The sequence below is a fragment of the Vipera ursinii genome (assembly GCF_947247035.1).
Source record: "Vipera ursinii genome assembly, chromosome: 4".
NCBI classification, from domain to species: Eukaryota; Metazoa; Chordata; class Lepidosauria; order Squamata; family Viperidae; genus Vipera; species Vipera ursinii.
Genome location: NC_139514.1, coordinates 85,184,647 through 85,211,604, shown reverse-complemented (window position 1 = coordinate 85,211,604; position 26,958 = coordinate 85,184,647). Strand labels below are relative to the sequence as shown.

At 38.3% G+C, this 26,958-nt stretch overlaps 1 protein-coding gene across 1 annotated transcript in view; it reads left to right on the top strand.

Annotated features, from left to right (window-relative positions):
* Positions 1–26,958, top strand: part of AFF3 (ALF transcription elongation factor 3) — a gene marked incomplete at both ends in the record, with an annotated part of 292,751 nt that overhangs the window by 219,402 nt on the left and 46,391 nt on the right. The window contains 2 exons of the mRNA XM_083361292.1: positions 4,364–4,415; positions 19,200–19,240. Of these exons, the coding sequence (XP_083217418.1) occupies positions 4,364–4,415; positions 19,200–19,240 (93 nt within the window). The remainder of the gene's footprint in view (positions 1–4,363; positions 4,416–19,199; positions 19,241–26,958) is intronic.

Here is a 26,958-nt window from a genome sequence, read left to right as displayed (position 1 = left end):
CTAAGGGAACTGGTTGTCATAGGCACCAACTTCTCTATTCCTACTCTAAGGTCATATGTAATGTCAATTTTATCAAAGATTAATTTTCATTCTAAATTATCTAGCTCTTTCTTCAATTTTATCTTTGTTCATAAAAGCTATGATTGATTCAAGCAGTCATTAAATTTCAGTTATTTATTATATTATAAAAGTTATTTATTATAAACAGCTATACATTTAATCATAAATATTACACTCTCAATTTTTAGCTGCTTGAATCAATCATGTGCCTGGGCAACACATGGGGCTGAGCAGGAGGCGGAGGTGGCAGTGGCAATCCCTGCATCGCCAAGGCTGGCTGGCAGCAGCTCTGAAAGTGAAGCTGTGCCACCCATCCTCGCGCTGATGGGGGCAGTGGTGGGGGATGGCGGATGCTGCACTGTGGAAGGGAGATGGCGGTGAGGGGCTGGGGGCGCATGCGAGATGTGGAGTGGAAGCGGCGAGGGGTAGGCGTGTGCTTCCGAAGCTGCTGTTGGCCAGGCCTGGCAATGCAGGGATTGCCACTGCTGCCTCCTGCTCAGCCCTGTGCATTGCCCAGGCGCCGCTGCCCCACAAGGCCTCAGCCGTTGCAGGAGATCCGCTGCCTCATTGAGCTGGTGAGACAGGGCTGTCTACAGCTAACAGGCAGCTGAGGCAGCCGCCCTCTTTCCTCCTGCTTCCCTGCATGGCTGGCCAGTTGAGAGGCTCGGGGTGGGGCCCAGGCCAATTGAGGGCTCCCTTCTGGCCATCCTGGGGCCATCTCCGCCCGTGCTGATGGGGCTGCACTGCGGAAAGGAGATGATGGCAGCTCTGATCTCCCCTGTCAGCCGCCCCCCCCTCCAGTGCCCTGCCTGGCACCCCTTCTATGCAATCCTATGTGACTGTGGTGTGGATGAAAGGCTCAGCTGGTGGGGGATGGTTGCTTTCCTCCGCAGAGGCATCCCTGCCCTCCTGCCCCCCCTAGCCAGACCCCTCACCTTCCCCCAGCTGGGACTTGCTGGGGGAAGGTGAGGGGTCACCTTCCCACCCACCCAGTCTGAGACTCCTGCAACTCCCCCAACCGTACCCTCCTGCCCCCTGCTTGGACCTCCTGCCCCCACCCCAGCTAACCCCCGAGCAGCCCACCCCGACCAAGGCAGAGGGAACGTGAGACAGAGAACCAGTTATTAAATTATTTGAATCCTACCACTGCCTTGCTCTCTGGAAAAGTCTCTAATGTTGAGAAAGATGGAAGGCAATCAGCAGCAAAATGGATGGATTCAGCTGTAGTGTCAATGGGTAGACTATTGAAAGATCTGAAGAATTAGGTTAAGGAAAGATAATAGGATCCAATCTGGGTCGGTCACCGGGACCAGAGGTTTTGTCTTCTGAGCTTTTGGATTCATGCTGGGGCCCTTTCCTCAGGGAACATCCCTCTAGCCTAGAATCTGGTGATAAGTTCTCTAAGGATGGGGGCTCCAGCACAAGTCCAAAAGCTCAGAAGATAAAACCTCTGGTCCTGTGACCGACCCAGATTGGATCCTCCAACATTATCCTGGGACACGAATATTCGCTTCATTCATAGGGAAAGATTGCCATGGGGAAAAAAAATCTGTGTGGTCCCTAAGTGACTTGACGGCATATAATTGTAAATCATCTCACAAAGCAAAGACTAGAATAATTCATGTGTATGTAGAAATGGAATGTTTTGACTGCATAGTAAAAAAAATGCTGCAGTTTCTTTTTTCCTAATATTATTTTGCTGAAACAATATATATTTAGTGAACATTGCTTACTCTTTTGATTTCCTATTTAATATTGACAATTTAAGTTTTTTAAAATTTATAAAAAAAAGCAATGTGATTTCAGAACATTAGCTTTCTAGTCTATACAACTATTCTGGTGATAAAGATATAGTGAACTGTTTAAAATAACAGTTCTGTTGATATAGTGTTGACAGATTTTTATAAATGAAATGCATGCTTTGAATATATATATTCATTAAGCAAAGTTGACCATCTGTTACATGATGGGGAATGAAAAATAGCAATAAATTTCACTTCATTACCACAGACTGAAACATATGTCTACCCATTATTCATGAAGAATTTATGTTTTACAGTTTAGATATCTTCTCTTAATGTGATAAAAATGCAATTTGGTTTTAATAGTCTCAAAGATCAATCTTAATGTGTATGGGGTTTTCTTTTGATAGAGCTTCCATTGTGATTTCTTCAACATTAAAACTCTGGAAATTTCCCTATCAATATATATTGATGGTAGCTGATTTAAGCGAAAATTGAAATAACATGAAAAATGATTAAATATCATGAACGTTGTGATCCAATGTAGAAATCTTTTAATCTTTTTAAATTAGCTTTAGCTTTTTTCTGTAGATCCAGTGTAATATATATTCACAAGAGGCTGCATCCCATTCTATAAATAGAATAAAACCATTTCTTTTTTGTAGAATAAATTTTGAAGCATGCATGAAATGATGTAAGACACATAAGTATATTAGCTGAAAAGTAAATTATTAGGTTCATATTAAGAACTTTTCTTAATATGAACATAATAAGTTACTTTTTTAGCTAATATACTTATGTGTCTTTAAAAAAATATGTATGCCCAATACTAGAAAAACGAGAGTTTACCAACTGAAGAAATGCTTATCAAGAAAATACTAGATTGTGCAGAAATGAATAGATTAACTTTAAAGATAAAAGAAAAAGAGCATTTAGTTTATTATAGAACTTGGAATAAATTTTATCAATGGCTAGACAAACGAATTAGAGAGAAAGGAACGTGATACTTATTTTTTTTCCTTGTTTTACTAAGAAAAATATAATAGATTGAAAATTTAACATTGTTTACTATAATTTGCTATGTCTATTATTGTTATCAATCATTATTCTTACAACTTTTATTGATGTATATCAACCCAGACAATATGCTATTTGCTAAATATTGAATGTAATTGGGGGAAAGCCCAACCCCTCCCTTAACTTTCCCTCTATCCCAACCCCATACCGCATATCCGCATTTTCCTCCCCACCCTTATAAAAACCAATAAAATTTACATTAAAAAAAGAACTTTTCAAACATGTGTTTCAGATCCAGTTCATGCTAATCTAAATGAAATTAGTATTCTTTAAGAGGCAGAATTCACAATGTCATGTGCTACTGTTAATAATTCAGATTCCACTGATGATATTATCACTTAATTGCTTGCAAACAATGTAAGCTACCTGCATTGGCAGGATTGCATTATGATACTGGTTTTTGGCCAATAATATCACCACTCAGAACCATTTTGAATAATGAAGCCTATATGGAAATTTCAGATTTAGAAAATGCCATTGAATAAAAGGTAAAGGTAAAGGTTCCCCCACACATGTGTGCTAGTTCCGTGCGCCTTTGGCGTCTAGTCATGCCGGCCACATGACCACGGAGACGTCCTCGGACAAGCACTGGCTCTTCGGCTTTGAAACGGAGATGAGCACCGGCCATTGAATAGTAGCTACTAAAATCAGGCATAGAAAAAAAATGACCTTCATGATTTGCATTATTTTCTAAGTTAACCCAACATTGACAGGCTTCCATGCGCTGCTATGAGAAATAAAAAGTAATGCTGCTTATAAGTTGCCTTTGTTTTAATAAGTAAATTGCTTAAAACAATAACATCTTTATTCAAATTTGCAGTCATGCTACTTTAATGAGTAAAGGGCAGGTGCTGTGCTCTCATGAAAGCAAATGTCCATAGACATTTAGCTATGCACTTTGGGACGAACACCCTTTTTATGGTGCGGGAGTATGAATGGATTTCTTGAAAACATTGCAGACTACAGGAACCATTTGCACTTCAGTTTGAGAGGCAGAAAACACAGACTCATCCCCAACAGCCCATGCCTCACTTCAACAGTGAAGGGACACAAGGCAGAAGACATCCTGCAACTAAGAAGGCTCCACACACATTTGCACTACTCAGGTGACCCTGAGAACACAGGTAAACCTCCAAATGTCCTTAACGACTCACTAAAATGGCGAAAATGACCAGCTGTCTGCAGGGAATATAAATCCTTCTATTCCCTACCATCCAGTCAGAGCTGAAGAAGCTTCTTGGATGAGAAGTGAAACATCTTCGAAGAAAAACAAGTCCATTTGCCTCCTGAAAAAGCGTCTCATGAAAGCACTTCTTCCAAATAAAACATGCACAGCCTTAATGGGAAATAGAGTCCTGGACCAGTTGAAGTTTTGCCCTAAACCAACTGAAGCTTAGTTAGAATTCACAATGAAAAAATGTTTATGGTTTAAATGACATCTAAAGTGCTATATTGGATTCCAATGTAGATTTGTTGTTTTCTAGAATGCTAGAAGATGACCTAAAGTTGAGCAGCGATGAAGAGGAGAATGACCAGGTAAGAAATTTGAAATCTGTTCATTTTTTAACCTGTTAATTCATTAAATTTATATCCCGACATTTCTGAAAAAGCTGAAGACAATGTTCCTATCTTAAACTTACAGCTTAATGTATAATTATAATTGTATATATTATTAACTACAGTGACTAAATTCACAAAACATACTAAGTCACATTCATTATAATTTAATGCTATATATGAACTCAGCTATAAGGAACTATAGGTAGTCCTCAACTTACAACCATTCATTTAGTGATACTCAAAGTTACAATTGCACTGAAAAAAGTGATTTAGGACTGTTTTTCTCACTACTGTAGCAGCATCCCCAGGATCATGTGATCAAAATGTAGATGCTTGGCAACTGGTTCATATTTATGAAGGTTTTTGTGTCCTGGGGTCATGTGATCACCTGTTCCAATTTTCTGACAAAACAAGGTCAATAGGGAAGCCAGATTCACTTAACAACCATGTTACTAATTAACAGCTGCAGTGATTCACTTAACAACTGTGGCAAGAAAAGTTATAAAATGGGGCAAACTCAATTAATAACTGTCTTGTTTAGCAACATAAATTTTGGTTCAATTGTGGTAAGTCAAGGACTATCTTTAACAATAATAGAGGAAAATAAAATTGGACTGTTTGTAGTAATTATATAGCCATACAAGTTTGCAGTTCCTTTGATTACATCTGTATTTTCCCTTAATATCATTCATTCAGTTAATATTACTTTAATTTTATAAGCAATGATCAGAATATCTAATGTTTTAAAAGAAATATTCATATTTTACAAGCATGAATTTGTTGGCAGAATTTTCTTTTCCCAAAGCTGCAGCAAGTTTTGCCACTGAGGCTTTTTGGCAATGAAAATTTATAACCCACAGAGCTAATCAATCTGCATTCAGCAGCTTAAACAAATTAAATAGAACCCTTGTGCTTGTCTGGAATATGTAACTATAGTTCATTTGGTCTGTTTGCTTCTCCAGCTCCTAAGATTCATAAAAGGCAATATCCTAGTAGAAACTTCAGGCTTGCATCAAAGAAATGTTAAAATAATATAAATACAAGCTAAAAAACGAACTACAAAATAATCTTTGAGACCTGCCTCTGAATTGGATCTGCAGGAAAAAAAACCCACCACTGGATGCTTTATAGCAACACAGGGAAGGGACAGCAAATTCTTTAACAATGTTACAATATATACTTTTAGTTTGTAAAATTGCTAACTATGCTATGTGTTGTATATCTGATTGAAATATTGCACATCATTTTAAATATTAATATGAATTAAAAATACACACAAATACTGCATTTAGCAACCACAATTGGGGCCAATAACTCAATTGATAAGTGAAACTATAACTTAACGTTGTAAGCTGCCCAGAGTTATCCTATGGTAAGTTGGGTGACTAGGTAGGTAGGTAGGTAGGTAGGTAGGTAGGTAGGTAGATGTTATGATCTTACTTTAGCATTCCTTTCCTTTAGAGACCTACAAAGGTTGTAAATGCAAGGACTGGTCATAAAGTTATTTTTTCATCACTGTTATAACTGCAAATTATCACTAAACAGAATTCTTTATTGGCCAAGTGTGGTTAGACACAGAAGGAATTTGTCTCCAATGCATAAGCTCTCAGTGTACATACAAGCAACAGATGATAAAACTTGATCAGAATCAACATAAAAATACATTCATCACAATCATAAGATACAACACTTAATGATAGTCATAGGATATTAAATCAGCAGTCATACTGGGGTACTAAATAAAACAATATAAATCATAAGATAAAGCAACCAAGTTATAGTCATAGGAAGATGAGATAGATAATAGGAAAGATGAGGTGAACAATAATAATAATAAACCCTTAATAAATAGTTTGGCAGTTTTGTAGGAATTAGTTGTTAAGCAGAGTGATGGCATGGGGAAAAAACTGTCCTTCTGTCTAGTTGTTCTGGCGTGCAATGCCTATAGCGTTGTCTTGAGGGAAGAAGTTGAAACAGTTTATGTCCAGGATGTAGGGGGTCTGTAGATATTTTCACAGCCCACTTTCTGGCTTGTGCAGTATATAGGTCCTCAATAGAAAGCAGGCTGGTAGCAATTGATTTTTCTGCAGTTCTAACTATCCGTTGAAATCTTTATCTGTCTTGTTTGGTTGCAGTGCCAAACCAGACAGATACAGAGATGCAAATGACAGAGGCAATTGCTAAATGACAACTACCTGTAAGGTCATATTAGAATATATATGAGCAATTATGGAGGATAGGAGAAACAAATATCACAACAGTATGCACTGTAAATGTCATTTGTGCTATAAAGTTATGATGCAGAAACCATTATTATGACATGATTGTGGCTTGTTCAAAATGCCTATGAGAATATAGCTCCCATAATCTCTCAACCAGCATATTCACTTGTTGATGGTAGGAATTACTGACCAGTGTTTGGAAAGAAATAAACTGGGAAGAGTTTGTTTTTTAAAAAATTGATTAAATAATTGCTTCCTATGCATTCTGTAAGAGAACGACAGGCAGAGCTGGGATGGTGGTGGTGGTGGTGGTGAAAAGAAGGATCAACCTAGAACACTACCCAGTCCAAAATGAACTTGACTTCCATTGACCCTTATCTAACACTAACCATTTGCTAACCTGTGAGAAGATTCTTGTGCATAGGCTTTTAACAATAAATCAGTTAAACTGAACTTTCCTGTGTGGACCTGGTCTTTCACGCCTGACACATTTATCTGTTCTCATCTCACCATTAAAAAAATGTAGGACAAATCAGCTAAACACTGAAAACAGCAGTTTAGTAAATGTGATAGGAACCAGGGAGCCATCTGAAAGAGCTCTATATATGTTTTACTAAGAACAAACAAGTTGTGTATAACTAATCAGGCATGCATAATAAATTGAATGTTATCCCATTTTACTGGTATCAAGGTCTAAAAAGAAGTAAAGATGGAAAATTACAGCTGTTACCAAAGATGCAATTCCTAAGTGCTACTAATAGTGCACCGTCATTTACAAGATAAAATAAACCACTTTTCTTGTATGATTTCATGTGGCATAAAACTGATAATAGCAACAATTTCCCATAGAAGACAGTGAAGACATCAATGATAGAAAAGTACATGGAAATCAGACAGTCAGGTAAGAAGAAAGTACCATAGGTAGAAGCAGGAGGAAATTATGGCTACAAACATAACGTTAAATTCTTGCTGGTATAAAAGTAGAATTATTAAATGGTATGTTATGTTCCTTCAGAACGTCTGGATGATGTGTCATACATGTTGCTTTCCACAATTGAGAAACAGGTTGAGAGTTCCAAGACATATGGAGAAGTTCAAAGTTGCTTCATTTTGATCAAGAGGTATTTAGAATCAGTAAAAGGAACCTGTCATCCACCCATCCACTCATATCTTTCTGTCTTTAGTATCTTCTCTACCAATTCTAAGGCTGCTTGTTGTACCTGCCATCATTAGTTTGGTCTGTTTATATTTTAGTCCTATTTTTTCACTCCTCCATTTTTATCTACAGTTTGCAGATTTTTTTTGCATTTTTGACTATCAGATTTGCATCATCAGTTGATTTTTCCTATAATAATAATAATAGATAATAATAACAACAACAACCCCCAGTGAGGCACTACCTTGACATGGTTGTGGGGCTTGTGTATTCTGAGGAAGATGAGAGCTATGCCAGAGGTTCAACCATACTGGACAGGTCTCTTCAGAGGAGTCAGACAAAGAGTGTCTCTCCCATAAAAAATTATGGTGAGACGTAAATTTCAGAAAGCCATACCAGCTCGAATGTTGCCTGGGTTAACAAGGTCTGCACTAGATGTTGGAGTTCCTGGATATCTGGTGAAAAATGGGTTACAGGACTCAGGACTGTTGGCTGAGCAACCAGGGTCAACAGCTGCAGAACTACTGGAAGAAAAGATGTTTACCCATTGCAAATATACAGTTATTGAAAACAAAGAAATAATGATCTGTTATTACAGACCAAGTCCAACAAGAAGAGGATATCTAAAATGAATGCACCAGTTCTGGAAAGAACAACATGCAGAATCAGAAATAACAGAACAGAGACTAGCAGATCAATGCCAATTTATAATACGAAATTAAGTATTCACAGAAATAGAATTGGATGAACTGCAAAGGTTTACCCAGGGCAAAAAAATCAAAGCCTTGCCAGAAGTAATTCAGAATGTAGAGGCGAGCCAGGGGGAGTTGGCAGTGAAGGAATCCAGAAGAGATACACAACTGTTCTCATTTGGAAACCAGGCACTCTTCCTCAGAAAGAACAAAACCCTCTAACTAAAAAAATAAAAGAATTGAAACAAAGAATAACTGAGCATCTAGAACAGCACAAAAACAACAGAATAAAGCTGCCTGCATTGAAGCTTGTTCCAAAGAAACAGCTAGCACAAGCTTTAAAAGATGCAAATACTGCAATATCAAGTATAAGCACCTATTCACTGCAAGAAACAAACCAACTAATGTACAGCACAGCTGCAGTTTTAACTGAATACCTGGGATGCAAAATCAACAAAGAAGAAAAACAAACAAAAATGGAAGGTTAGACTAGAAAATAAGATCAGCAAGTTAAGATCACATGAAAGCAAACTAGAACAGATAAAAGAAAAGAAACTGAAGAACAAGAAGACCAAAGAATACCTAATCAAGAAATACCACTTAGAAACAAGGAAGATCAAGGAAGCATTGGAAATAATAAAGCAGCAAATAACAGCTATAGCCAGGAAAATCAGTAGATACAAAGCTCAAATTGAAAATTATAGGTAGAACCTCCAATTTCAATCTAATCAGAAACATTTCTACCAATCCATCAATGGAGAAACTGCAATGAATCAGCCAGTACCTGACAAGGAAGAAACAGTGCAGTTCTGAAAACAGATATTGGATAACCCAAAGAAATACAACAAGCGTGCAGCTTGGTTAAAAGAGGTGGATGCAAATAAAACAGAAGTTGAAATGAAAGAACTAGTAATAACAACAAAAATGGTAGAAAAAGAGCAAGGGAGATCAAAAATTGGTCAGCACCAGGTGAAGGTGAACTGCATGGGTTTTGGTTGAAACATCTAACTGTTATATACCCACTCATTGCCAACAATATACTACAAGGAGGAGAAATTGAAAAGTGGCTAACAACTGGGAAAACCTACCTAATAATGAAAAATCCAGCAAAAGGAGCAACACCAGGCCAATTACCTGCTTACCAACAACTTTCAAATTGCTTAACTGGTGTGGTAGCTGATGCACTACAACAGCATCTAGTTGAAAACAATCTCTTTCCACCTGAGCAGAAAGAAAACTGCCACAATAGCACAGGAACAAAAGATCAACTCCTAATAGAAAAAATGATCTTTGAAAACTGCAAGAAAAGGAAGACCAACCTGAATGTGGCATGGATTGACTACAAAAAGGCATTTGACTCTCTGCCACATGACTGGACAATCAAGTGCCTAGAAATAACAGGAGTCAGTAGAAACATCAGAAAATTTGTGCAAAGATTGATGGCACAATGGAAGACACAGTTGCAGGTCAATGGTGAGAGACTGAGAGAGGTTAATATCAAGAGAGGAATATTCCAAGGAGATTCATTATCACCACTACTATTTGTTATTGCACTGTTTCCTCTGTCAACAATACTGAATAACTCAGGACATGGCTATCAAACATCAAAAACATCTGCCAAACTATCCCACCTCCTTTACATGGATGATCTGAAGCTGTATGGAAAAACATTATCTGAAATAGAATTGCTGCTCAACACTGTCTGTATATATAGCCAAGATATTGCAATGGAGTTTCTCTTGGACAAATGTGCCACACTTACTCTCAAACAAGGAAAAATAGTGAAAACTGAAGGAATCAAGATGCCCCCCAAAAATAACAGTAAGAGTCTGGATGAGGAAGATTACTACAAATACTTGGGTATCCTTCAAGCTGACAACATCAAGCACACTGAAGTCAAGAAAAAGATTAGAGGTGAATACATCAAGAGAGTGAAGAAGATCTTAAAGTCCAAACTCAATGGAGGAAATACTGTGAAGGCAATCAACACGTGGGCAATTCCAGTTATTAGATACACAGCTGGAATAGTGGACTGGACTCAAGCAGAACTAAAAGCAATGGATAGGAAGACCAGAAAAATAATGACAATGAATCATGCCCTTCATCTATGCAGTGACATTGACAGACTCTATCTACCAAGGCAAATAGGTGGTCGTGGAATGCTGCAAGTACATCAGATGGTTGAAGAAGAAAAAATGGCTTTGGAAGAATATCTGAAGGACAATGATGAAGATGCACTGAAATTAGCTTATCAGGAAGGCTTACAGACTACTGGAGAGACCAAGCTGGCCTACAAAAAAGACCAAATGAAGAACAGAATATAGAGGCAAGGGAAAACAAAGCACTACATGGCCAGTACATTAAAAAATAGCTGGGAATGTAGATAATAACAAGACCTGGCAATAGCTAAGAGCAGGAAAGTTGAAGAAAGAGACCGAGGGACTAATTCTGGCTGCACAAGACCAAGCCTTAAGGACAAATGCATACAAAGTCAAAATTGAGAAGACAGCAACAGACAGTAAGTGCCGCCTATGCAAAGAAGCTGAAGAAACAGTGGACCACGTGGTAAGCTGCTGCAAAAAGATCGCACAGACTGACTAACAAGCAGCAGCATGACAAAGTAGCAACAATGGTGCATTGGAAGATTTGCAAGAAATATCATTTGCCTGTAAACTGGTGGGATCATAAAATAGAGAAAGTCATAGAAAATGATAAAATTAAACTGCTCTGGGACTTCATAATTCAAACAGACCAGCACCTGCAACATAACACCCCAGACTTAACAATTGTCAATAAGAAAGACAAAAAAAGTCTGGATAGTAGTCATGGCAGTGCCTGGAGACAGCAGAGTAGATGAGAAAGAACTGAAGAAAATAAAATACAAAGACCTACTAATAGAAATAGAAAAACTATGGCAAAGGCAAGAAAGTACAGTACCAATAATAATAGGCACTTGGGTGCAATCCCAAAACAACTGGAGCACCACTTGAACACCATTGGCATTGACAAATTCGCCATTAGTCAATTGCAAAAGGTACTAGGAACTGCTTCCATCTTGTGGCAATATCTGTAATACCATTAAACATCCACATCTGCCTATCCCAGGACCTTGGTATGGACTCGATAGGTAGACAAAAAAGCCAAATCCAGTCTGAACATCTGGCTGACTGTGTGAATAATAATAATAATAATAATAATAATAATAATAATAATAATAATAATAATAATAATACGAGCTGGCCATCAAAACTGCGCGATTATGGATGAAACATGTAACAGTAATATCCATTGTCATTGGAGCACTTGGAACTATATCCAAAAACTTTGCAAAATACATCAAGAAATTGCAGCTTCCTGCAATAACTCCAGCAAAGCTACAAAAAACTGTGCTACTCGGAACATCTTACATTTTAAGGAGATACCTGGTTGATACCTAGGATGCTGGCAGCAACCCATGTCAATTATTAGTGCCAGTCAATTTGAGTGTTCAGTTGACTGATTTTCATGTTTTATGAATAAAAGTTTAATAATAATAATAATAATAATAATAATAATAATAATAATAATAATAATAATAGAATTCGAACGTACCTTGGAGGTCATCTAGTCCAACCCTCTGCTCAGGCAGGAAACCCTATACCATTTCAGACAAATGGCTGTCCAGTCTCTTCTTTTAAACTTCCAGTGTTGGAGCATTCACAGCTTCTGGAGGCAGGTTGTTCCACTGATTAATTGTGCTCTCAGGAAATTTCTCCTTAGTTCTACGTTGCTTCACATTCTAGGATGTCTGGCTCGAGGTCAGTGACCACCTCATTGTGATTATCTGGGACGTTAAGCTCATTCTTGTATAGTTCTTCTGTGTAATTTTGCCACCTCTTCTTAATCTCTTCTGCCTCTGTTAGGTCCCTGCCATTTTGGTCCCTTATCATGCCCATTTTTGCATTAAACGTTCCCTTCATCTCTCCAATTTTCTTGAAAAGATCTCTGGTCCTCCCTATTCTATTGTTTTCTTCTATTTCTTTGCACTGTTCATTTAAGAAGGCATTCTTATCTCTTCTAGCTATTCTCTGGAATTCTGCATTCAATTGGGCATATCTATGGCGGGTGAAGAAGGAGAGTGCAAAACTTGGGTTGAAACTTAACATTAAGAAAAGCAAGATCATGGCATCTGGCCCTCTCAATTCCTGGCAAATAGATGGGGAAGAAATGGAGGTAGTGACAGATTTTATTTTCCTGGGCTCCAAGATCACTGCAGATGGGGACTGTAGCCAAGAAATTAAAAGACGCTTGCTCCTGGGGAGGAAAGCCATGGCAAATCTAGACAGCACACTAAAAAGCAGAGACATCACCCTGTCAACAAAAGTGCGTATAGTCAAGGCTATGGTCTTCCCAGTTGCAATGTATGGCAGTGAAAGTTGGACCATAAGAAAGGCTGAGCGCCAAAGAATTGAGGCCTTTGAACTATGGTGCTGGAGAAGACTCCTGCGAGTCCCTTGGACTGCAAAGCGATCAAACCGGTCAGTCCTAGAGGAGATCAATCCCGACTGCTCTTTAGAAGGCCAGATCCTGAAGCTAAAACTCAAATACTTTGGCCACCTAATGAGAAGGAAAGACTCACTGGAGAAAAGCCTAATGCTGGGAAAGATCGAGGGCAATAGAAGAAGGGGGCGACAGAGAATGAGGTGGCTGGATGGAGTCACTGAAGCAGTAGGCGTGAGCTTAAATGGACTCCAGAAGATGGTAGAGGACAGGAAGGCCTGGAGGAACATTGTCCATAGGGTCGCGATGGGTCGGACACGACTTCGCAGCTAACAACAACAACAACAACAACTCTACGTTGCTTGTCTCTTTGGTTAGTTTCCATCCATTGCTTCTTGTCTTGCCTTCAGGTGCTTTGGAGAATAGCTTGACTCCCTCTTCTTTGTGGCAACCCCTGAGATATTGGAACACAGCTATCATGTCAGCCCTCATCCTTCTTTTCATTAGACTATTCATTCCCAATTCCATCAACCGTTCCTTATATGTTTTAGCCTCCAGTCCCCTGATCATCTTTGTTGCTCTTCTCTGTACTCTTTCTAGAGTCTCAACATCTTTTTTATATCGTGGTGACCAAAACTGGATGCAATATTCCAGGTGTGGCCTTTACCAAGGCATTGTAAAGTGGTATTAACACTTCACGTGATCTTGATTCTATTTCTCTGTGAATGCAGCCTAGCACTGTGTTGGCTTTTTTGGCAGCTCTGGCACACTGCTGGCTCATATTTAAGTGATTGTCTACTAGGACTCCGAGATCCCTCTCACAGTTACTACTATTGAGCAAGGTACCACCTATACTATACCTGTGCATTTGATTTTTCTTGCCTAAATGTAGAACCTTACTTTCTTCACCATTGAATTTCATTTTGTTACATAGCACCCAATCTTCAAATCTGTCAAGATCTGTTCTGTTCCAGCCTACGACCATCCCAGTTTGCTTCAAGGACAACCCCTTTTTTTCTTTTTAAATCAATAGGCTGGAAAAAACCCAAGCCAAATTTATTTACAGTTCCAAATAATAAAATTCTTCAAACAAAAAAGCAGCAGAATATTTTCCTTAACAAAAAAAAATGATTCAAACCTCAAACAAGAGTCAAACAGGAAGATTAGCAAGAACAGACCAGGATTATCTTTGGATTTCTATGAACGGTTGCCTTCAGCAACCAGCACCGCCCACACCTTCCCCTTTTATTAACAACCCCCAAGGCATGGCTTCTCATTGCCTTCTCCTCCTTTTGCTGAGTTGCTTCATAGACGTCCTCTGGTCTGGTCTGGTCTGCTCTGCTCAACTGCCTTCTGCTTCTAGCATCTCTAAACAGATTCAGCTGTGACTCGTCTGAGTCTGAACTCTCCTCCTCACACAGCTGAACCTCATAACGAACACGACTGGAGGGGCCCGACTGTTCCTCTGAGAGTCCTGTAATGCATCAGAGCCTCCCTCCAACACCGAAGGCTCTCCAAACCCCTCCTCCTCCTCCTCAGATCCCTCAGACACAGGTGCTGGGAGCACAGGCTGGCACAGAATCACAACAAGATCCTTCTGTATCTTAAGCCTATCTTCTGGACGTGTTGGCTATTCCTGCCAACTTGGTGTAATTGCAAATTTGATGAGTTCCTTATCTATGCCCTCATCCAAATCATTGATGAAAATGTTGAGCAGCACTGGGGCCAGAACAGAGCCCTAGGGCACCCCACTACACACTTCCCTCCATGTAGATGCAGTTCCATTGAGGACCACATGCTGAGTACGGCTGGTCAGCCAGCTTCAAATCCATCTCTGTGGTGATGCTGTCTAACCCACATTTTTCTATCTTATCAAGTAGTAGGTTGTGGTCTACTTTATCATATGCCTTACTGAAGTCCAAGTAAATTATATCCACAGCATTCCTCTAGTCCACTAATTTTGTCATTTGGTCAAAGAATGCAATAAGATTTGTCTGGCATGATCTGTTTTTGATGAAGCCATGTTGGCTTTTGGTAATGACTTTGTTTGCCTCTAGATGTTTGCTGATTCATTGCTTGATTATCTTTTCTAGAATCTTCCCAGGTATTGAGGTCAGGCCGATAGGTCTGTAGTTTCCTGGATCCATTTTTCCCCCTTTTTTGAAGATGGGAACTACATCAGCTCTTTTCCAGTCCTCTGGTAGTTCCCCAGTGCTTCAGGATCTTTGAAAGATATAGTTCAGTGGTTCTGAGATCACATCTGCCAGTTCCTTCAGAACCTTGGGGTATAGTCCATCAGGTCCTGGTGATTTGAACTTGTCTAGGGTAGACAGGTGCTCACTTACCATTTTCTTGCCTATCTTAACTTGTGTTTCTAATCTGTTTTTTACGGCACTGTTTTTGATAGGTTGGACTGTTTTCCTTTGTGTAAAGACAGATGCAAAAAACAAGTTAAATAGTTCTGCTTTGTCCCTATTGCTTGTCACTTTCTTGCCACTTTCTCCCACTTTCTCCCACTAATTATATTCTTCCAAATTGCTTCCGTGAATACATATTCAGAATACAGTATAGCCTAAATAAATAATCAAGAATATACAGAATGATCCTCAATTTACTTCTTTGTTTTTAATAATAGCTGTAGATTTGGACTCCAGGTAAGAATCATAACTCAGGTAAAGGTGCTAGTTTAATTGTTTGCCTTTATATCATATCCCCAAATAGAATTTGCTCCTGATGCCAATGTTTTATTTGATATATGAGTGTGGCTATTGCAATCTGGCAGCTTCAAGCCAATTATTTGGGGGGGGGGGAAGCAATTGTTGGAGGAAGTAGCTTAATCCCTATTCTGCATGTTCCAGCATTCTGATCCTGTTCATATTATATACAAACAAACTGTTTTTATAAGATAAAAACACAGTAATTCAATGTCAAATCACAGTTTAAACATACTTTAAGTCATATTTCCAGGTTTTATAAATGTGTAAGAAACACTGGTTTTAAACCAATATAATTATGCCTTCTTTGAAAAGATGTTGAGGAGAAATCTAGCAGGCCATATAAAAGTGGCCCTAAGGGCATATTATCTGATAAACTCCCAAGGTGAAACATTTAAACTCTCAACATTGCAAGCCAGACTAGCTGTGACAGCTTTCATTAATAGAGCCTTAGTGTAGTGCATCTAAAATTGGCTAACAAGATTTTAATAGAAGATGAGGTTTAATGATCACATTTAATGATCTCAGCAGCCACTGCCCTTTGCAGCAGATGCTCATTACTTTTAAAAAGCTTTCTTCTGTGCCTATTGCTTCATGGCTGTGCCCCAAAGAAATAGTGCAGATACACGCTCTGTAGCACTGTGTGTATAAGAGGCTTGATTTGAATGTGTATAATTGAGAGAAGGTCAAGTGCATATCCTGCAGTAACAGACATTGAGCATTCTCTGCTTATCATAAATTATGCCAAATAAGCACTTGTGTAATGAGAAGGGGATGCCAAGATAAAGACAAGAGGAGAGGATAATGTGTAAATTTGACAAGCTTGTGAATCTTTCTATGTACCATACTGAAATAAATAGCTCTTGTTAGTAAGTTTATTCTGTCAGGGCTCCTGAGGCAAGTGGCAGGTAGGAAAGAGAAAACAAAGAAGCAGTGGTGCAAGGAAAGGTCTTGTATTCTTCCATGACTGGATAACAAATATGCAAAGAGTATTCTCCTTCTCCTCTTTCTGAAGAGACATTGCTCAAGTTCTTTTTATAAGCAAGGAAAAGAGGTATTGACCAATGGTTGGCAATCTGCAAAACAGCTACTGAATTTATCGGTTTCACTGAAGCTACCAAAATGATAGGAAATACAAATTAATTGCACAAATTATAATCAAACTATTCAGTATTGTGAAGCAAATAATGTTTACTACTTGAAAGGATTTTTCCTTTCCTAAGTGAGATCACTTTTTAAAGGGGGTTAGAAAACAAGGTTGAGAGGCAATTCTTGTGTCAGTCAAGAATACATAATGATACAAAGTTATATATAAAATGGGCATTGTATCATGTAGATAGTATGTGATCATCTTTCAGTTAAACATAAGGTTTGCTTCAAGGTAATACGATTTGAGCTAAATCAAAAGATTTTGTACCCTAATATGATTTTTAAGGGTTGTCAGAAAGCAGGATTAAAATAAATTATAATAGGAGGATAAGAGGTAAGACTATATGGCAAACAGCAAAATTCATTTTAAATCAATGAGACTTTGCTTGAATTGCCTTTTTAAGCAAAACAACCTGATCTACTTTTCCAATGGTAATGTAAGTTAGTAAGTTTATTCTGTTAGGGCTCCTAACAGAATAAAGTTATCCTTCTATTTTTACATTTTTCTAAATGTTGTAATATATTCCTTACCTCATATTTTAAAAATCTCATGGATATGTAGTTTTCTTACGTAAAGGTGTATGTTTGGGAAACAGAGATGTGCACACTCATGGCAGAAGCACTGCCTAAAAGTTGCTATCAAATTGCTGTTTTTTAACCTTATTAGAAGTATTCAGTACATACTGAGGAGCAATACAGGTAGTCCTCAACATGCAACAGTTCATTTAGCGACCATTCAAAATTAAAACAGCCTAGAGAAAAGTGACTTATGACCATTTTTCACACAACCGTTGCAGCGTCCCAATGGTCACACAGTCAGAATTCAGATGCTTGGCAACTGACTCATATTTATGACAGTTGCAGTTTCCCAGGGTCATGTGATGATTTTTGGCAACTTTCTGACAAGCAAAATCAATGGGAAGCCAGATTCATTTAATAACCATGTCACTAACTTAACAACTGCAGTGATTAACTTAACATCTTTGGTAAAAAAAAAAAGGTCATAAAATCTGGTAAAATTCACTTAACAAATGTCTCATTTAGCAGCAGAAATTTTGGGTTCAATTGTAGTCATAAGTCGAGGACTACCTTTAAATAAGTTTTTTGTTTTGATTCCACCTGCTATTTTTAGAGTGTTTCTCCTCCCCTCCCCTTCAAAATCCCAGCACAACTACCATTCTGAAAAAGGTGCACATCTGTTTTAAGATAAAAAGTGAACTGTGTGCATATTTTATACATTGACAATTATAATTAATATGTAAAATGCCTTCCATACTTGTGTTTCAAGCTGTTTTTTTTAAAAAGATAAATACATTTGGGACTAAAATAGACCTGTGCATGCATGTGGAACTAAAATGATTACAAATAGACTGACCTATCTCTAATTTTGGAATGGAATGTTTCAAAAATATATCTTATCTATATTTAGGGAGAGTCTGGCATTTCAGGTGAAATAGACAATAATGGAATAGAAGTTAAATCTCAGAAAAAAACAAATGCTGCTCTTCGGCTTTGAAACGGAGATGAGCACCGGCCCCTAGAGTTGGAAACGACTAGCACGCATGTGCGGGGGAACCTTTACTTTATTTTACCTTTATGCTTCTATAGTATACTTCTCTTTCAAATATATCACTTTCTTGAATTTCTTCCATCATAGAATTTGAATTTCTGCTATCCATCCTGAATTTGAGGAAGCTGGCTGTACCTTATATCCTCAAGCTCTATACATTGTGTATATGAATTATGTTACACATAGTGAATGTTAGATGAAGAATATGAAGAAGCTCATCCCTGAAACTCTCAAAGACACTATAGGCCACTACCGCACAGAATGCACATAAAATAGGATGGGACTAGGCACCCTTGGTGTATAGCCATGCTGGCCACATGATCATGGAAATTAAGTACCATAAGGTACTTATCAATGTTCATTCACTTATTTGCAAGTAGCCCTGTTAAAATTTGCCAAGTTAAAATTGGCAATGAATCACAACTGTGCTTTAGGATGCTTGTTGCCATCCTTGAACAGTTGCTAAGCGAACAATTGATAAAACAGTGGTACAAAGGAAGGAAATTATTTTCTCATTTTTTAAAAAAACAACAACCTTCCAAATAGAATTTTTCAGATTGAGTAAATTCTTTAACATTTCACTGGTGTTAACCTAACAAACTGCTTTTACATGGTGTACAATAGCTGGAAAATAGCCAGAAGGCTATAGTGTTACTTGTAAATCCTATAAAAATTTGTATATGTGACAAGAATGTTGGTGACACATTTTTTATGTGTTGATTAAGCTCATATTTTAAAAGTTGTAGTATAAAATAAACATCTCTGCCCTTCTTTCCAGCAGGCAGCACAGCAATCTGCTCTCCGGGTTCTATCTGACAGGTACATTTTGTTGTTTTTATGAATTATAAATTGCTCTGTGAAATGCTGAATCCTATTTATTGTGGCACATAACTCATAATTGGATTTTGTCCCTGAAGTATCTCTGAACTAGGATATTAAACATTTTGTATGTTTGGATTTGTCATGCATGCATAGAATTTATTGTAGAAAAAAGGTAAGTCATAGTCATCCTACATTTCATACAGAAAACCCCTGGTTATGGCATGAAACTAAAGAGATGAAAGTACATGAATCAAGTAGTAAATGCATCAGTTTAGCAATTGCTTGGTATATATCTGGGCTCATTTCACAGCATTAAGGATGCAATTTATTTCAGAATTGCCTTTTTCATTTTATTTGGAGTTTTTTTTAATGATGGAAATCATCCAGATTTGTTCTATGTCTGTAAAACAGTATATTCTCTTCCAAATGGTTTGAGACTTATTCTGTATTTTTTATGACTGTTCTTTGGAATAACATTGTTGATGCTAAATGATTGTTCTAATTTTGGCCAATCCTTTTCTTAGGTCAAATTTCTATTCATATCTCTGAGATACTGCATTATTTCTCTCTATATGGCATTCAGATACGTGGTTGTTTGTCAATAGATGGTTTTCCCTTACGTAACTCTCAGTGAAACTGCTGGGATTTTAGGGAAGTCCTTTTTGTAACAGTTTCAGTACTGTTTTAGATTTAGGAAATAGGAAGTTATTATTGCTGGAAGTATATTTGATTGCACCTTTGCTTAAAAAAATCAAAAGAGCAGCAACAAAAAATTATTAGATTTTTATTGATCCACAGATAAGACACTGTGTCATGAATCAAAGTAAATTTCCCTTTGTCTTGGCAGGATTATCAATTCTACCCACACTCATCTGCCTCCCTGAAAATAAGAAATAGTACATTTTCTAAGGCAGGGCTTTTCAACTTTTTCACCCATTATACCACTTTTACGCTATGGCAACATCCGAGTACCACCAGTCACCCAGCAAGGTGTCAAAAACTTGATGACCAAAAAAAAAAAAAGGAAAAAAGTGATGACGTACAAGAAATCCTCAACTTACAACAGTTCGCTTAGTGACTGTTCGAAGTTACAATGGCACTGGAAAAAGTACCCCCCAAGCTACAGCCGAGCAAGACACCTGCCTGCCCGCCTGGTGGAGCTCTTCCTCCTGTCCGAGGTTTTCATTGTTGTGAGCATTTCTGTTGAAGATTGGCAGCGGGAGTGGGGTAGGAGGGGTCTTTGGTTTTTATTTCCCCCCCCCCATCTGCTGGGTGGTTGCAGCAGGTTTTGGTCACTTCACATGATCCTGAGACACTGTGATCATCATAAATATGAATCAGTTGCCGAGCATCTGAATGTAAATCACAAGATGCTGCAACATTCCAGCTGATCGACACTTCTTCTGGGCTCAGTAAAAGCACCAAGATCAGTGCCGAGCTCCAGCTGGAGCCTGGTGCTGATTCTGGCACTTCCACTGAGCCCTGACAGCCCCAAAGAAACGCTGATCCTGGCACTTCCGCTGAGCCCTGACAGCCCTGCAGCTCCAGCCATCTCTCGCTCAGGCTTGTGCGGTGCTGCCACCGGTTCAGCTCATTCCCCTCCTCCGCTACCACTTTTCTAGGATGGTCACGTACCACCTGCCAGGTGCCAATGTATCACAGGTGGTACCTGTATCACTGGTTGAAAAGCCCAGTTTGCTGCTGCTTAGAATGAATTATACATTATTCATGGGCAAATAACATTTCTTTGTGGACTAAGCCTAAAATCATGACAACAGTCTCTGCAAACAAGTGCTTACTGATGTGTTTATTTGTTGGCAAGGGGAAGGATAAAGGAACGTTTTTATAAATTGATCAAAAGTTGAAAGGTTTGAATTGTTTGAAGAGGGGGATTGGTCACGGAAAACAGATGTTTGCAAGGTTATATGATAAATATAGAATTTCTAGAACAGTAAGAAAAATTGCCACCATATTCCAGTTTTGAATGCATAGAAGGTTATTTTCTCCTTGTTGAGACTCCAGTCCAATCTGCTAGTATAAACGAGATCCTATGATCTAGAATTACCTGCTGCAGTCTGGTGCTCTGTCAGATGCACTAATCTACATATTCCATCATTCCAGTCAGCAAGATCAGGGATTGTGAAGTGGTTTGGTTAATCTGGAAGAAAGTTGGCTGCCTACTCTATGTACTGCCAATCAAACAGAAGGTGGGAAATTTATAATCCTTCAGATATAACTTCTAGTATGTCCAATATCTGCTATGCTGAATAAGGTTCCTTGGAGTTGAAGATTAGTAAAATCTGGAGATCCAATCATACTTCCATTTACTGCTAAACCTACCTCTAAAGGTCATCTATTTTGTTTCTATAGATATGATGCATATTCTTTTCTTGAAGGATCAAATAACATTTTTCTTATTTGCAGCATAATCTACCTATCTTTCACTTTCTCCTTCTGTTTCCTCATCTCAATTTAAATTCTATATCAATCAAGCCACTTCATGCATCAGGAGAAGTAAGATACACCATGAAAGCTTATGTTGTGTATTAATACGTTATGTTTAATGATTGTGTTCACATGTAAACAGTTATGAGGTAAAACCCTTCGGCAGCTTTTGACAGCTGTCAAAAACTGCCGGAAGCCACTGCACAAGCGCAACCGCTTGACAGCTCTCAGCTGTCAGAGCCGCCTGAAACTGCGCAGGTGCGAGACAGCTTGACAGCTCCGAGCTGTCAAAGCTCACCATCGCCGATTGGTCCACGCTGACAAATGGGAAACCGGCACAGCCCTGATTGGTTGCCAGTCGGCCAGCTGGGGATATAAATAGAGGCATTGCGAGACTGTTCCTCGCCCGGTTCCTGACAATAAAAGGTTTTCATTAGCCAGCTGTCTCGCGTACTTCTTCAGCGGACGAAGCAGCTTATATATTTTAAATAAAGTGTGTTAATTAAAAAAACGCTACCAGGTTCCTGATTTCTTGGTACCTTAGAATCTATATCCTTCTATGTCAACAAAAGTTGATTTTGAAGAGAGAATCCAAATATCTGTAGGTGGGAAAAGCCTAGAATTTATAGACTCAATTTTTTCCTATTTTTGATTTTATTCGAAAGAAAGTTAAAATACAAAGCTCCAAAAATAAAAAAAAACGCAAAATAATCAAGACCTAAAAAGTGCATTGAAAACAAAAAGGGCAACACATATACACATGTTATCTCCCCTAGCTGAATACTGGTTAATATATTACCACAATATTGATTCCCACCTTTGCAAAATGGGCCCCCCCAAAATTTTTAAACTAGTAAATCTATTTGCAAATTAGGTATATTTGCAAATTTGGTATATTAATGACAAAATAGTTAACAGGGAAAACAATAATAATAATAAAGACAAGGTTAAGGTTTCAAAACCCTCTGTAACAACCCACTTCAGCTGTTTTCCCAAGAATTCGAACTCTTGAGGCAATCAGTGCTTCAAACAGGATTCTTTTATTTGGAGATCAGTAACAGTGGGGAATCAATGGGAGGTCTGAGGTAAAAGTTTGTTAACACCTTATAGTCACCCAAGCCGTAAAACCTCTCCCACCAAAGCCATGCAGGGATTTGAATTGTATCCAATTAGCTGGCATCTCAGGGTGATCAGCCATTGCTCTTGGCGTATGACTTCCTGGCTTCGCCGGCTCATCGTGATCACTACTCCTCCCTATGGCAATCAGGAAAAGGAAACAAAACTGGTGAACAAATACAAACATGCAAGTAACACTGGGCTCCCCCCTCCACCAACAGAATGGCAGGTCCCAAAGATGTCGGACAGAAGGAAGATAAGTAAAATAGGGAACCGTTTGGGACCTGACATCCGGCCCACCTTCAAAAAGAAGAGAGATCCACCTAGAGAAGGGAAAAAGTAGCAAAGGGATTTCAGGCTTTTTTGTTATTGGTATACACCTATGGCAATATCATTTTTTCCCCTTTTATATTGACCCAAATGCATTCAGGACAGTTTTCATCATTGTTGTGCTCTGTTTATGTGGAGATGTAGTTATTTCTTATAGAGAGAGCAACTCTACCTCCTCTTTTTTTGGTCTGTTTCTTTTAAATAATTTAAATCCCTCTAGCTGTGTGTTCCATTTGTGGGTTTCATCTCACCAAGTTTCCATAATGGCAACAATATCATATCTGCCCTCCTTTACCTGAATTTCTAGTTCACCCTGTTTATTGCTCATACTCTGTGCGTTGGTGTATCATTAATCATAAGATCCAAACAGCAAGTGATAATCATAAAATACCAATAGTTAAAGGTAGTAGGAAATATGAGAAGGATATCTTTAGGCCTAAGACAGTGCTGTGGGAATTGAATATTCAGCAGAGTGATGACATGGAGGAAAAAACTTGTTCTGTAACAGCCTGCTACCGGCCCTGCAGAAAAGGCAGGGACAACCCCTTTTACAAGAAGGCAAGAGGCTGGAATTACGCCTGCCAAATTTATTGCTACAAAAACAAACGGAACAAGACAAACCAAGAAACAAGAGCTTTAAGAAACAGGAACTATCCAAGTGGTTGCCTTCAGCAAACCAGCCCTCCCCACACATTCCCCTTATATAGAGTTCAGGGCGTGGCTTCTCTCTGCCTCCTTCCGAGAAGCCCCATTGCCTTCCTCTGTTTACTCCTAATTGACTGCCTCCTGCGTCGGGCGTCCTTGAACAGGGCCAGCTGTGGGTCATCTTCATCCACGCTGTCAGGCTCACACAGCTGGGTCTCCGTGGTGACCACGTGGGAGGGGCCTGGCTGAGGGCTCTCATCAGCAAGATCTTCAACCCCCTCAGCAAGGTCTTCAACACCCCCTCCTCCTCCTCTGAGTCGTCCAACCCAACTGCCGAACCCACAGGCTGACCCTGAATCACAACAACACTATCTTTGTGTCTAGTTGTTTTGGCATGCAATGCCCTATAGCAGTGTCCTGAGAGGAGAAGTTGAAACAGTTTATGTCCAGGATTTGAGCAGTCTGTAGATACTTTCTCAGCCTTTTTTCTGGTTTGTGCAGTATACAGATCCTTAATGGAAAGCAGGCTGGTTACAATTCTTTTTTCTGCAGTCCTAACTATCCATTGAAGTCTGTACCTGTCCTGTTTAGTTGATGGTCAAAACTAACAGTTATTGAGGTACAAATGACACTCAATAAATCCTCTGTAGAACTGTATCAGCAGATCCTTGTGCACTCTGAGCTTTCTGAATAAAATAAACATATACTAAAAGGTGAAGCAAACCTACTTGCTTATGTATATAAATGGAAATTTAAATGAATTAGTGTTTAATACATTTACAGGAAATTATGTAAATATGTTCTCCAGAGCTTAATGTAAGTCACATTTAGTAATCTTCCCAAAATAACAATAATAGTTCTTACATTCCATTAGAGATCCAGATATGATTCACTTTTAAAATAAAAAATGAAAAACATAAAGATTAAAGTAAAAAAATGAAGCAACTGAAGTAGTGAAGATATTAGACTGAGTGGATTTTAATTCTTAGCAGTATCTTGCAATAGGAAGACAAATATGTCTTCTGAAATGTTTTATATTGTTACCTTTGGCTATAATTTATTCTTTTAAAGAAAACCTGCACATTCATATTTTTGGTAGCTTAGATTCCAACTAATCACAACATTAATCACTATTAGAACATCTCAATAGTCATAGCAATCCATTTAAAGCTTTATCAGCACAATCACAATTTGTTAGCTTCATGTGGGTTTGGGGGATTTTGTTTGGTACTATGCGCTGTGCAAGATATAGATGAAATATCACACAGACCTCAGTCTTAAAAAAGAGAAAAAGTCACACTATGTTTGCTTATGGCCCCAAAATAAACTATGCTTACTCAGAAAACACCATTTTTAAAAGAGGATTCAAAAGAATTCAAGTGATTTCAGATGAATTAAACACATGTCTGTAGTTTCCCCAGAGACAGTCAAGGATTGATTAGTTAATATTTTTGACCTCATGTGACCCCACAAGGATTGAGCCTCACAAAAAATGTATGCAGATCCAGATTTTCTAAGACAAGTAATTATATAATTAATTTCAAAAAAACATTAATCCTATATCACAAGTTGCTTGCAGTCTGTTAATTCTATAGCAAACAAGACCTTTAATAAAAATAGGATGAATGCAACTTTTTTTTCTCCTTTGGATCTAAAACACACCTGAAACCTGTGGCATCAGCATCCCATGCTCAACCTTAATAATAATAAATGTGCAGAATAAAACAGTTACTATCTCAAATATGTAAGAGATAATTTCAGCAAGTGCAATTTTATCAAACAGAGACAAGCACTCATCTTGGCTAAATCTGTGAGCTTAACAAAACAAAACAAAAAAAAACATGTGGTTATTTGACCTATGTCTCTAGCAGATTATTTCCTTAGATCAGGGGTGTCAAACTGCCGGCCCACGGGCCGGATGCGTCACAGGGAAGCCGGGCCCACCCCATTGCCAGCAATGGCAAAACAGTCCTGATATGTCACGTGACGTCACAAGTTTGACATGGCTCCCTTAGATGGTACTAGTAGTCCTTAACTTACAGCCATTCATTTAGTGACTGTTGGAAGTTACAACAGCACTGAAAAAAGTGACTTATGTTCAGTTTTCACACTTATGATCAATGCAGCATGGTCATCTGATTAAAATGCAGGCACTTGGCAACTGGCATGTATTTATGACACTTGCACTGTCCCATGATCATGTGATAACCATTTGTAACCTTCCCAGATGAAACAAAGTCATTGGGGAAATCCAGATCCATTTAACAACTGCAGTGATTCGCTCAACAATTGTGGTAAAAAGTGCAAATGGGGTGCAACTTACTTACCAATAGTCTTGCCCAGTAACAGAAAGTTTGGGCTCAGTTGTGGTCATACTTGTATTAAAATTTCCAGACAAACAAACTAAGCTTATTAGTCACCTCAGTAGTATTATAATGTAATGGATTACTCTTCTAAAACTTGCTGGGAAGAAGGAACAACAAAAATGGTTGGTTCCTTCATTTTTTAAAAAAAAATCCAGCTGTAAGTCTAATCTTTTTTCATCCTTTGTGATATGTACAGATCCTTAGTTAAGAGCAGTGTTCTTCCCAGTCTATTGACTGAAATTTGTTTCTAAGCCCAGTTCAAAGTGTTGGAGTTTCCATTGAAAGCTTGAAATAGAATAGAATTCTTTATTGGCCAAGTGTGATTGGACACACATAAGAAATTTGTCTCTGGTGCATAATCTCTCAGTGTACACACAAGCAACATGATAATCATAATCATAATAATAACATACAATCATCATCAGTTTGGGAAACTAAGAAACCTTAAGTGCTGTTGCCATCATATAAAATTGCTATTATGCTCCCTTGCTAAACTTCATTGCATGCTGAAACAAACTAGAAACATTTTTACCTATTCCAGAGTTTTCTGGCAGGGGTAAACCGAAGCTCTAGGTGGGTTTTTATTACTGGGCAATCAATCAGAAAGAAAGGATTTAAATACACTAACAATTAAATAAAAGATTCAAACACTCATAGTTGTAGTATTAATTGCCTCCTTCTCATCCCCTTTAAGTCTTAAAGTTTAAGAGGAAATAAGTACTGTAGTGTAACATGTAGTTTGACCCTTTAAAAATTAAAAACTCTTAAGATCAAACCTAGCACCAACCAGCTGTCTCTTATTATATGTGAACA